Raw genomic sequence first — 12,737 nt, 5'->3', positions numbered from 1 at the left:
TGTTAGGATATTACTCTATTCTGTTAGGATATTACTCTATTCTTTAGGATATTACTCTATTCTGTTAGGATATTACTCTATTCTGTTAGGATATTACTCTATTCTGTTAGGATATTACTCTATTCTGTTAGGATATTACTCTATTCTGTTAGGATATTACTCTATTCTGTTAGGATATTACTCTATTCTGTTAGGATATTACTCTATTCTGTTAGGATATTACTCTATTCTGTTAGGATATTACTCTATTCTGTTAGGATATTACTCTATTCTGTTAGGATATTACTCTATTCTGTTAGGATATTACTCTATTCTGTTAGGATATTACTCTATTCTGTTAGGATATTACTCTATTCTGTTAGGATATTACTCTATTCTGTTAGGATATTACTCTATTCTGTTAGGATATTACTCTATTCTGTTAGGATATTACTCTATTCTGTTAGGATTTTACTCTATTCTGTTAGGATATTACTCTATTCTGTTAGGATATTACTCTATTCTGTTAGGATATTACTCTATTCTGTTAGGATATTACTCTATTCTGTTAGGATATTACTCTATTCTGTTAGGATATTACTCTATTCTGTTAGGATATTACTCTATTCTGTTAGGATATTACTCTATTCTGTTAGGATATTACTCTATTCTGTTAGGATATTACTCTATTCTGTTAGGATATTACTCTATTCTGTTAGGATATTACTCTATTCTGTTAGGATATTACTCTATTCTGTTAGGATATTACTCTATTCTGTTAGGATATTACTCTATTCTGTTAGGATATTACTCTATTCTGTTAATCTTAAAAACAGGTACTAATCTGTAATCTATTTCTTCTGTCAAATTTTAAATAAAATGATTTCAAATGAACCAGTTTAAAGTCACTTTTAACTTTTAAATAATTTATGAGTTAACATTGTTTTTGTTGTTATTAGTGGCTCAAGCAGCAAAGATGGGGGAAACACTATTGTATTTGATTTTTATTTGGGGGAAACCCTATTGTATTTTATTTTATTTACCGATTCCCGTCAGATGGTCAGGCTTAGGAGTTTGCAACCTTGCATGATAGTAAAAAGCCTACTGACCAATAAACATTCAAGTGGGCTTGAGCATATATATCAAAAGCATATTGCGTGATCTGTTTGACTTTGAGTTCTGATATTTGGCAATGTGATAAGTACAGAAGTAGCTTGCTCTTTCTCATCCTGATAGTTAGACATTTATATACTTTTCTTTGCATATCACAATTTCATCCCAACAAAACGGAAGGCTGCAACGAAATATTAAAAACAAGAAACAAATAATTCCACATATACATTATTTTTTATTATTTATCCATTATTTTACCAGGTAAGTTGACTGAGAACACATTCTCATTTGCAGCAACAACCTGGGGAATAGTTACAGGGGAGAGGAGGGGGATGAATGAGTCAATTGTAAACAGGGGATTATTAGGTACACCTGATGGTTTGAGGGGCAGATTGGGAATTTAGCCAGGACACCGGGGTTAACACCCCTACTCTTACAATAAGTGCCATGGGATCTTTAATGGCCTCAGAGAGTCAGGACACCCGTTTAACGTCCCATCTGAAAGACGGCACCCTACACAGGGCAGTGCTCTGGGGCATTGGGATATTTTCTTTTAGACCAGAGGAAAGAGTGCCTCCTACTGGCCCTCCAACACCACTTCCAGCAGCATCTGGTCTCCCCATTTAGGAACGGACCAGGACCAACCCTGCTTAGCTTCAGAAGCAAGCCAGCAGTAGTATGCAGGGTGGTATGCTGCTGGTCAAAAATATGTATATGTGACATATTATTGATGTGTATTGTGTTGGGACTCTGCTGTTGTGACAGCTTTATGTCGGCCCTAACAGTTTGTGGGCACCGTTTGTCACCGCTATAGAGCAAATAATGTGTTGTGGCCAGTGCTTAATTTCCCCATGGCTGCGCCCCTGCCCAGTCATGGGAAATCCATAGATTAGGGTCTAAGAAATGTATTTCAGTTGACTTATTTATTATTATTATTATTATTATTATTATGTACTGTATCTTAGTAAAATCATTGCATGTATCGTTTATATTTGTATTCTATTATTTCTCTTTTTCTTTTATGGTAAAAGTTGACAACCTTTCAAATATGGTGATTGGTTTTTACAAATAAAATACACTATATATACAAAGGTATGTGGACACCCCTTCAAATTAGTGGATTCGTCTCTTTCAGCCACAGCCGTTGCCGACAGGTGTATGAAATCGAGTACACAGCCAAGCAATCTCCATAAACATACATTGGCACATGTCAAATTTTTTGCCCTGGGGAACTGTAAGTGATGTTATTGTGAAGTGGAAAAGTAAAGGTGCAACATCGACTCAGACGCTAAGTGGTAAGCCACACAAGCTCACAGAACGGGACCGCCGAGTGCTGAAGCTTGTAGTCCGTAAAAATCATCTGTCCTCAGTTGAAACACTCACTAACCTCTGGAAGCAGCGTCAGGACAAGAACTGTTAATCGGGAGCTTCATGAAATAGATTTCCATGTGTCGACTGGAGTGGTGTAAAACTCGCTGCCATTGGACTCTGGAGCTGTGGAAACGTGTTCTCTGGAGTGATGAATCAAGCTTCACCATCTGGCAGTCCCATGGACGAATCTGGGTTTAGCGGACGCCAGAAGAACGCTACCTGCCCCAATGCATCATGCCAACTGAAAACTTTGGAGGAGGAATAATTGTCTGGGGCTGTTTTTCATGGTTCGGGCCCCTTAGTTCCAGTGAAGGGGAATCTTAACGCTACAGCATACAATGACATTCTAGATGATTCTGTGCTTCCAACTTTGTGGCAACAGTTTGGGGAAGGCCCTTTCCTGTTTCAGTTTGATAATGCCCCCGTGCACAAAGCGAGGTCGGTGTGGAAGAACTTGACTGGCCTGCACAGAGCCCTGACCTCAATCTAATCAAACACCTTTGGGATGAATTGGAACGGAGACTGCAAACCAAGCCTAATTGCCCAACATCAGTGCCAAATCTCACAAATGCTCGTGGCTGAATGGAAGCAAGTCCCCGCAGCAATGTTCCAACATCTAGTGGAAAGCCTTCCCTGAAGAGTGGAGGCTGTTATAGCAACAATGTACCAACATCTAGTGGAAAGCCTTCCCAGAAGAGTGGAGGCTGTTATAGCAGCAATGTTCCAACATCTAGTGGAAAGCCTTCCCAGAAGAGTGGAGGAGGTTATAGCAGCAATGTTCCAACATCTAGTGGAAAGTCTTCCCAGAAGAGTGGAGGCTGTTATAGCAGCAATGTTCCAACATCTAGTGGAAAGCCTTCCCTGAAGAGTGGAGGCTGTTATAGCAACAATGTACCAACATCTAGTGGAAAGCCTTCCCAGAAGAGTGGAGGCTGTTATAGCAGCAATGTTCCAACATCTAGTGGAAAGCCTTCCCAGAAGAGTGGAGGAGGTTATAGCAGCAATGTTCCAACATCTAGTGGAAAGTCTTCCCAGAAGAGTGGAGGCTGTTATAGCAGCAATGTTCCAACATCTAGTGGAAAGCCTTCCCAGAAGAGTGGAGGCTGTTATAGCAGCAAAGGAAGGGGGGGGGGGGGGGGCAACTCCATATTAATGCCCATGATTTTGGAATGAGATGTTCAACATGCAGTTGTCCACATACTTTTGGACATGTAGTGTATGTATTATCCTGAATAATTGATTATAGTTTGTTAGGAAATTTAGTCTTTCAATCTTTCCGAGTATCATGGGACACGTTAGATCATCTTAACGTATAACGCTACTTTCATCCCATGTTATTCCTGTTTATTCTGGTTCAATAACATGTGTAGTGTGCAGCAGATGAAGGAGCAATGAACTAGAAGTCAAATATTCCAAGACTGAGGATTGAATATCAAAAGTCAAGCAGAGGTTTAGTGATATACAAAATATTTATGCCCATGTGTTTAAAAATAAACATTTTGCAAACTGTCCAAATCTGATTACTTTTATAATTTACAACAGAATATAAATACATAAATAAAATACACACTTATAATCAATGCTGATGTGAATACATTTTAATTCTCTATCATTAGACAAATAGATCATTTAGGAAAATGACATCATGCTGAAGAGATCCCTTGGTAGTTGCAAGAAAACATTTTAGAATTATGTTGTTTAAAGAATTCCAATATGAAAACCACTGTATGGTGTAAAGATACAGTAGAATTCCAATATGAAAACCACTGTATGGTGTAAAGATACAGTAGAATTCCAATATGAAAACCACTGTATGGTGTAAAGATACAGTAGAATTCCAATATGAAAACCACTGTATGGTGTAAAGATACAGTAGAATTCCAATATGAAAACCACTGTATGGTGTAAAGATACAGTAGAATTCCAATATGAAAACCACTGTATGGTGTAAAGATACAGTAGAATTATAATATGAAAACCACTGTATGCTGTAAAGATACAGTAGAATTATAATATGAAATGCTGAGTTCGTAAATGCCCAAAATGTTAGTGTAATTAATTATTGATGTGCAATATCACATTATGACAATTTGTACAGTATTTAAAAAAAAAATATCTATATCAACCATATATACCATATATCTAATCAAATGACCATCTCAATGAAAACCATACACCGTATTTCTGAGGTATTCAATCCCATGATACAGAAAGCATCCTGCAGCTTAGCTCCCATAGTTTCTGAGCCGTGTCATCATCTGAAGCAGGCCGTGAGCAGTTGGCTGGTGCACAGTCACTGTGGGCAAACAGAGAAGATACTCATGTCTCTAACACAGTTTACAATAAAATACTATATACAATAATATTAAACAAGTGAAAATGTCATCTTTACTCATTTATTAGTGAAGCTGCAATAATCTCATTTGTAGATGTATTCTTTCAAAACTAAATATATATACATTATATACATACAGTTGAAGTCAGAAGTTTACATACACCTTAGCCAAATTTTTCACCATTCCTGACATTTAATTATTGTAAAAATTCCCTGTCTTAGGTCAGTAAGGATCATCACTTTATTTTAAGAATGTGAAATGTCAGAATAATAGTAGAGATAATTATTTATTTCAGCTTTTATTTCTTTCATCACATTCCCAGTGGGTCAGAAATTTACATACACTCAATTAGTATTTGATAGCATTGCCTTTAAATTGTTTAACTTGGGTCAAACGTTTCAGGTAGGCTTCCACAAGCGTCCCACAATAAGTTGGGTGAATTTTGTCCCATTCCTCCTGACAGAGCTGGTGTAACTGAGTCAGGTTTGTAGGCCTCCTTGCTCACGCACGCTTTTTCAGTTCTGCCCACACATTTTCTATAGGATTGAGGTCAGGGCTTTGTGATGGCCACTCCAATACCTTGACTTTGTTGTCCTTAAGCCATTTTGCCACAACTTTGGAAGTATGCTTGGGGTCATTGTCCATTTGGAAGACCCAGTTGCGACCAAGCTTTAACTTCCTGACTGATGTCTTGAGATGTTGCTTCAATATATCCACATAATTGCCCTACCTCATGATGCCATCTATTTTGTGAAATGCACCAGTCCCTCCTGCAGCAAAGCACCCCTACAACATGATCCTGCCACCCCTGTGCTTCACGGTTGGGATGGTGTTCTTCGGCTTGCAAGCATCCCCCTTTTTCCTCCAAACATAACGATGGGCATTATGACCAAACAGTTCTATTTTTTTTATCAGACCAGAGGACATTTCTCCAAAAAGTACGATCTTTGTCCCCATGTGCAGTTGCAAACCGTAGTCTGGCTTTTTTATGGCGGTTTTGGAGCAGTGGCTTCTTCCTTGCTGAGCGGCCTTTCAGGTTATGTCGATATAGGACTCGTTTTACTGTGGATATAGATACTTTTGTACCGGTTTCCTCCAGCATCTTCACAAGGTCCTTAGCTGTTGTTCTGGGATTGATTTAAAACTTTTCACACCAAAGTACGTTCATCTCTAGGAGACAGATGAATGTGATACCTTCAGGCGTTTGGATATTGCTCCCAAGGATGAACCAGACTTGTGGAGGTCTACATTTTTTTTCTGAGGTCTTGGCTGATTTCTTTTGATTTTCCCATGATGTCAAGCAAAGAGGCACTGAGTTTGAAGGTAGGCCTTGAAATACATCCACAGGTACACCTCAAATTGACTCAAATTATGTCAATTACACTATCAGAAGCTTCTAAAGCCATTACATAATTTTCTGGAATTTTCCAAGATGTTTAAAGGCACAGTCAACTTAGTGCATGTAAACTTCTGACCCAATGGAATTGTGATACAGGGAATTATAAGTGAATGAATCCGTCTGTAAACAATTGTTGGAAAAATTACTTGTGTCATGCACAAAGTAGATGTCCTAACCGACTTGCCAACACTATTGTTTGTTAACAAGAAATGTGTGGAGTGGTTGAAAAACATGTTTAATGACTCCAACCTAAGTGTATGTAAACTTCCGACTTCAACTGTGTGTGTGTGTGTAGTATATATATATATATATATATAGCTAAATATCATGCCTATGCATATAATACATCTGTTCACCTGTAATATCCACCACTCTCTGTTCCCAGTTCAGGGGCCACAGCACAGTAGATAGTGGTCTGAGCTCCCTGGACGGATGTCTTGGTGAAGGGACTGATCATCTTCATGATAGCTGCCTGAGGTGCGTTCAGGTGCCGCCACAGATCAGTCTGAACGATGCCAGGGTGGAGGGAGTACACTGTCACAGCCATACCTGAGAGAGGGGATAAAAATGAGGACATAAATACAACAAACATCTACAGTATAAGCCTCAGAAGTAGTGGACAAACACAAACCTTGTAGCCTCTTGGCCAGGGAGCGGGTGAAAAGGACGTTGGCTAGCTTGCTCTGGCTGTACGCTGTCTTCTTGTCATAGCCCTTCTCACTGTTGATGTCGTCCAGGTTGATGGTACCCCAGAAATGAGCCAAAGAGGATACATTGATGATCCTGGCCGGGGTCGACCTTTTGATCAGGTCAATCAATAAGTGGGTCAACAGGAAGTGACCTAAGAGACGAGATAGGGGGCTTTTGAAGCTTTTGATTGGTAGATCTGAGGTTGATTCTGTCATGATGTTGCCCTCTTTGGGTAGAGCAAGCCCCATCCCCCACTCCCTGCCTCCTACAACTAGGCTGCTGTGGTCGGAAAGGTCGTAAATTCCGGGAAGAGAATATCTCCTCATGGCCACAGTATAGAGACAGAGTGAAGTTTCATATAGAACAAAGGAATTTCTTCCACCTCACAGAACTTGAGGTCCGACCAACATTTATGTTCCGGAGAAGGTATATAAGATCGGTGAAGAATCCAGCTACGAACTGGTCCGTTTGTTACATTTTGGTGAGGCTTATGGGAAACGGTGTGGCCACATTACCATAACGCTGTTTATATAATAGCCTCAGTTATGAGGTTTACATCTAATTGTTGTATAAGATGAATGAGTGAGAATGATACTGTTTGTAAAATTGTGTAATGTGATTTTGGACTTTTTAATGAAGGAAACTCCAATTCCCTTTTGAGTTTAACTAAATCAGAGGACCGCCCATGAGCCCAGTTCGGGTCGGACATCCTGGGACAGGCCCTTTTCTGCTATTCCGAATAAAACCCCAACCTTGAGAATTCCTCAACAGACCATGTTTTCTCTCAATTACAAGAGGACAAAGGTTGCAGACCATTGCTGAATCTTTTAACCTTTTACCGACAGGATAAGAACAAGTCTTTGACATTAATTACTAGTCTGCAGCTAGGAATTCAGTATCATTGAAGAACGAAGACCGCCGAAACATCTATAACGAAATTAATGAATGTCACTCTGAACAATCCATTCTGAGAGAGAGTGAGAGAGAACAGAAAATCTCCAACAGAAACTAACTTTTCACCAGCGATCAAGACGACACACTGAGCGTAAATATATATATTGATTGCAATTGTTCCTGAATGAGTGAGCGTTCATGTGCAAAGGATTAGCATTTCAATTGTTATAATTATCACTTTGTAGTGACTTCTTAGTTGACCCCCACTTCCCCATTTGTCTTACAAGCCGCCATGCCGGTTTAGACCACTAGGGGCACATTCTCTTATCATTTCTTGTAACCACATTCACTTTGTTTGTTTGTTTATGCATTTCTGTGAATTACTTAGTTAGTAATAAATAAATGATTTAAGACAATTGATGTATGGATGACTCATAGTGAAGACTGGGTTCGTGCAGATAACCAACAATTTACGACGTTTGGAATGAGACTAACATGAGGTAAAGTAAATAATTCATTAATTCGAAGACTAATTGATCAGTTATAAAATATCTGAAAAGTTATATTAGGAAAATTATAACTTTGTAATCTGAATATTTTCCTTGGTGCCCCGACTTCCTAGTTAATTACAGTTACATGATTAATCAGTTTAATCACGTAATACTAATTGCAGAGAATCTTTGATAAAAACTAAAAGTCTTCATTTAATGATAGTAAAGACACGACAATTCGTTGTACTTGATTTATGCATTCGAACTGTGATTGTGCAAAGAGCATGTTCTGGTAACAGTCTTGTTCGATTCAGTGGGTTAGTTAGTATCACTTGAGATTAATGACCTTTCACATAACTCTCCTCCACAAAGATTTTTTTTGAAAGTGTTGACTGAAACTAGATGGCCCTACAGTACATGGAAAGCACTGTTCGGCTTAAAACTCTAGTAAATTATCAACAATGGAGAAGAGTACGTACAGGTCTGGACTTGTGTAAGAACATTTCAAAGATAAATAAACAACGCAGAGGACTAAAGGTTAAGAGAAGTCTAACGGTCAATAGGGAATTATTAATGGAAATAGTTTGTTTTCAGTTCAACATCTGTTTAAAATCTGTGTAGGAAAGTCAGTCCTGGACACATAGCTACGTGTGCCACGTTTTCATTGTTTGGGGGGGGGGGGGGGGGGGGGGTATACATTACACCCTTGCTTTGTTCTGTGGAGAGAATCACTGAGGACAGGGAAGAAATTACCATCTACCATCTACTTCCAAACATGATTTGTCCTCTCTGAATAAACCCATTATAAATCCATGCTATGTAGGTTCAATTACCCATGTGATTGACACCAATCTGCATTTCAAATCCATGCTATGTAGGTTCACTTACCCATGTGATTGACACCAATCTGCATTTCAAATCCATCAGCTGTTTTCCCGTACGGACACACCATGACGCCAGCATTGTTGATGAGGATATTGAGTTTAGTCTCTTCTACAGAAATAACATGAATGTCAAAATGTTGAATGAGTGCCAATTAATCAATTACTGTGTCAATGAAGTTGCGATTACAATCAAGTCTGTGTTTGAGGTTTGTCTACAGTGGAATAAAAGGTGGTATGGAGATATCATGTGTATTCCCGCAGTGTTTGTGATTATACCCTGATGAAGACAGCTTGGCTGTCGAAACGTTGGTATTCAATTTTTGCATCTGAGCTCCTAGTGTGTGCGGCTCTCTTTTATTTTCAAGTTTCTACTCCGCTAGCCAGCACCTCTAGCCAGCACCGCTAGCCAGCACCTCTAGCCAGCACCGCTAGCCAGCACCGCTAGCCAGCACCGCTAGCCAGCACCTCTAGCCAGCACCTCTAGCCAGCACCTCTAGCCAGCACCTCTAGCCAGCACCTCTAGGCAGCACCGCTAGCCACCACCGCTAGCCAGCACCTCTAGCCAGCACCTCTAGCCAGCACCTCTAGCCAGCACCGCTAGCCAGCACCTCTAGCCAGCACCTCTAGCCAGCACCTCTAGCCAGCACCGCTAGCCAGCACCTCTAGCCAGCACCTCTAGCCAGCACCTCTAGCCAGCACCACTAGCCAGCACCTCTAGCCAGCACCTCTAGCCAGCACCTCTAGCCAGCACCGCTAGCCAGCACCTCTAGCCAGCACCTCTAGCCAGCACCTCTAGCCAGCACCGCTAGCCAGCACCGCTAGCCAGCACCTCTAGCCAGCACCGCTAGCCAGCACCGCTAGCCAGCACCTCTAGCCAGCACCTCTAGCCAGCACCGCTAGCCACCACCGCTAGCCACCACCGCTAGCCAGCACCTCTAGCCAGCACCTCTAGTCAGCACCTCTAGCCAGCACCTCTAGCCAGCACCGCTAGCCAGCACCTCTAGCCAGCACCAATAGCCAGCACCTCTAGCCAGCACCGCTAGCCAGCACCTCTAGCCAGCACCTCTAGCCAGCACCTCGTCTTAATAGGTGTGCGTTTTCTTTTTCTTCTAGATTGAACTAAGCAACAGCCATGTCTCAAGTCCTCTTACCCTTGTTGATGGTCTCTGCAAACTCCTGGATGGACTTGGTGTCTGACAAATCAAGCTTCTTGATGACAACATTTTGGCTGCCAGAGCCTTGTATGACTTCTTTCAGGGCTCCCTCAGCTTTCTCCATGTCTCTGCAGGCCATGATGATTCTGGCCCCTATAAAGAAATTGTGGAAAATAAATTACCGTCCAAGAAAATAATTCCATCCCAATCCAACTCAGGATGTCAATCATAGTTACTTTTCAGGGGGATATTGGACAGAGCCTTCATAGCTACATACAATATTTAATTTAGAGGATTCCACATTATGTGTGTGATAAGAATTCCCAGCAGCAACCCCAGTGCCTGTCTGGCATCACCTGCTACGTAGGATACAGGTTGATATACTATTACTGTTTGTGTGTTGTATCATCATTAGGCTACATAGTAGCTTTAGAAAATTGATGAGAACATTAAGCCCAGCTGTTTACACAACTCATTCTACAAATTGAAAACTATGATCAGTTCATTAGTAGATTCAGCTTCCTCCCACACACAGTGGCCCTTACCAAACAGCCACCTGCTCCATGTTGGTCTTCTCACTCATGGACTTATAGTGTAGTATGTCATTTTTAGTTTGTGTTTATAGTGTACATACTGTACGTGGATTGTGTCAATTCTGAGGTATATATATATATAGGTATATATATATATATATAGGTATATATAGGTATATATATATATATATATTTATTGTCTGTATATCAGTTTATTGAGGCAGTATAACTTGCTTAGCGAGTATCGCTTCTTCCTGATTCGGCTCACACAGAGGCTCGAACGTGGCACACGTGACTGACCTCCCAAAGCGTCTTTCAATTCGGCTACACTTCAGGCTGGGGACTAAGTTTAACACATCCCCATGTGGTACAGCAGCATCTTTTCATTTTAGTCAAATTCCTGTACATCCAAATGTATTTGGTAACAAAAAAAGTGGATCCTGAGATCAGGTGTTTTACTGCTTGGCTTCCCTTAGTACATGAGAAAGCATTTTGAGAATTAGGCAAGGAGAGGGGATTTGAGTAATCAATTGAAAGACTAATTGAGGAAAGAGCCAAAGACTCATTCAACAGGTCATGGTGAGACATCTTCATAGGTGCCGGTATGGTAACATCATCATGGCTTCAGTATCACTGCAGGCCTACCTCTCTTAGCCAGGTCCAGCGCTGTCTCTTTGCCAATACCAGTGTTGGCTCCAGTTATGAGCACTGTTTTGTCATCAAGTCGGGCTGCGGATGACCATGGTCTCCGGAAGAGATATCTAAGGGATATATTGAAATGTACTTAGGGGGGGGGGGGGGGGGGGGGCTGGTCCAACTCAAGGTGTCATAAAGAAATAATAATAAATACACACGCCTCCCCAACATAAAAATATTTTCACATGACCCTCCGCTTGTACTGTCAAATATATTGAACACCCTACCTCCCGTCATTGAATTAACTCCAAATAATGTTTCTAACAATAACTGTAGCGACCATGTGTTTATAAATGTGGATATTCACTTCAACATGATTTTGTGGCACAGTCGATGCCACGCAGGGCTATGGGCCAGAAGTTTGAGGTTTCTCTGACAACCACAGACAAGCTCAGTCTCCCTGCCTGTTTCATTACTTCACTATCAGATCCAGCTGCAGACAATGATCAGCTAGGGTGAAATCAGATTTTCTACATTCTGATTATATGCAATGAATTTTCCACTAACAGGTTTCTGTGCCAATGCCCCACACAACCAATAAACAAAGCATACTGACTTCGGGCACTTCAATATCATGGTTTGTGTTTTCTACACCGCAATAAATAGACTATGTCAATCTGGACAAACAGAAACACATCCCTCCCTACCATGTAGGCTCACCCAGTATCGAAGGCTTGGCTTGACAATCTCCGAATATCATTCATCTTTTTGGTGTTGTGTAACATATACTATGTCTCTTTTCATTAATCAATTGGCCACTGTACAGTTTGGATTGATTGATTATAAAAAAATACATACACAGATTTTTAAAAGTGACTGGGATTGAACAATACAGTTGGGTATTTATTTATTTTGTAGTCCAGATTTTTTTTTTTTACATAAATACATTTACAATTACATAGATACAGACACATTACAGAGATGCATCTATAGCCTAGGCTACTCACCCAAATGGCATTTCCGAAATAGAGCAAAAGTTGATGGTGGTGAAACAATTTCAAACTCTTAATCCTCAATTTCAGATGATTCGCCTCTACTGCCTATTGAAATGAATACAGCCGCATTCAAGTCAAAGCTTTCCTCACTGATTTACAGCCAAGCTTCAACAACATAGGTTTGCTCCCAAGTGGCGTAGCTGTCTAATGCACTGCATCTCAGTGCTGGAGGCTGCGCTACAGTCACAATGTCTTCTTTGGT

The 12,737-nt window shown here is 40.5% G+C and overlaps 1 protein-coding gene across 2 annotated transcripts; it reads right to left on the bottom strand.

The window, feature by feature from the left end:
• Positions 1 to 4,043: 4,043 nt before the first annotated feature.
• Positions 4,044 to 12,737, bottom strand: LOC109909758 (retinol dehydrogenase 12). 2 transcript variants are annotated; one of them, XM_031796862.1, is made up of 7 exons: positions 12,488 to 12,737; positions 11,490 to 11,605; positions 10,309 to 10,464; positions 9,162 to 9,266; positions 6,830 to 7,039; positions 6,555 to 6,747; positions 4,044 to 4,759 (listed from the first exon to the last, which is right to left on the bottom strand). In XM_031796862.1, exons 1-7 carry the CDS (start codon positions 12,496 to 12,498, stop codon positions 4,657 to 4,659), a joined length of 894 nt encoding a protein of 297 aa, XP_031652722.1. In that variant the 5' UTR covers positions 12,499 to 12,737; the 3' UTR covers positions 4,044 to 4,656. The 2 variants fall into 2 exon arrangements, with proteins under 2 accessions (XP_031652722.1, XP_031652723.1); XM_031796863.1 differs by lacking the exon at positions 9,162 to 9,266.

The sequence above is a fragment of the Oncorhynchus kisutch genome, linkage group LG18 (assembly GCF_002021735.2).
Source record: "Oncorhynchus kisutch isolate 150728-3 linkage group LG18, Okis_V2, whole genome shotgun sequence".
Taxonomy (NCBI): domain Eukaryota; kingdom Metazoa; phylum Chordata; class Actinopteri; order Salmoniformes; family Salmonidae; genus Oncorhynchus; species Oncorhynchus kisutch.
Note: the sequence above shows the minus strand (reverse complement) of the source record. Positions and strands in the feature narration are given on the sequence as shown.

Excerpts from the sequence above, each read along its gene's own strand:
- LOC109909758 (XM_031796862.1), bottom strand. Across the intron at positions 9,267-10,308 it reads TGCAGAGACCATCAACAAGG|AAGAGACTAAACTCAATATC; the intron begins GTAAGAGGACTT and ends TTATTTCTGTAG. Across the intron at positions 4,760-6,554 it reads GAGAGTGGTGGATATTACAG|TGACTGTGCACCAGCCAACT; the intron begins GTGAACAGATGT and ends GTTTGCCCACAG.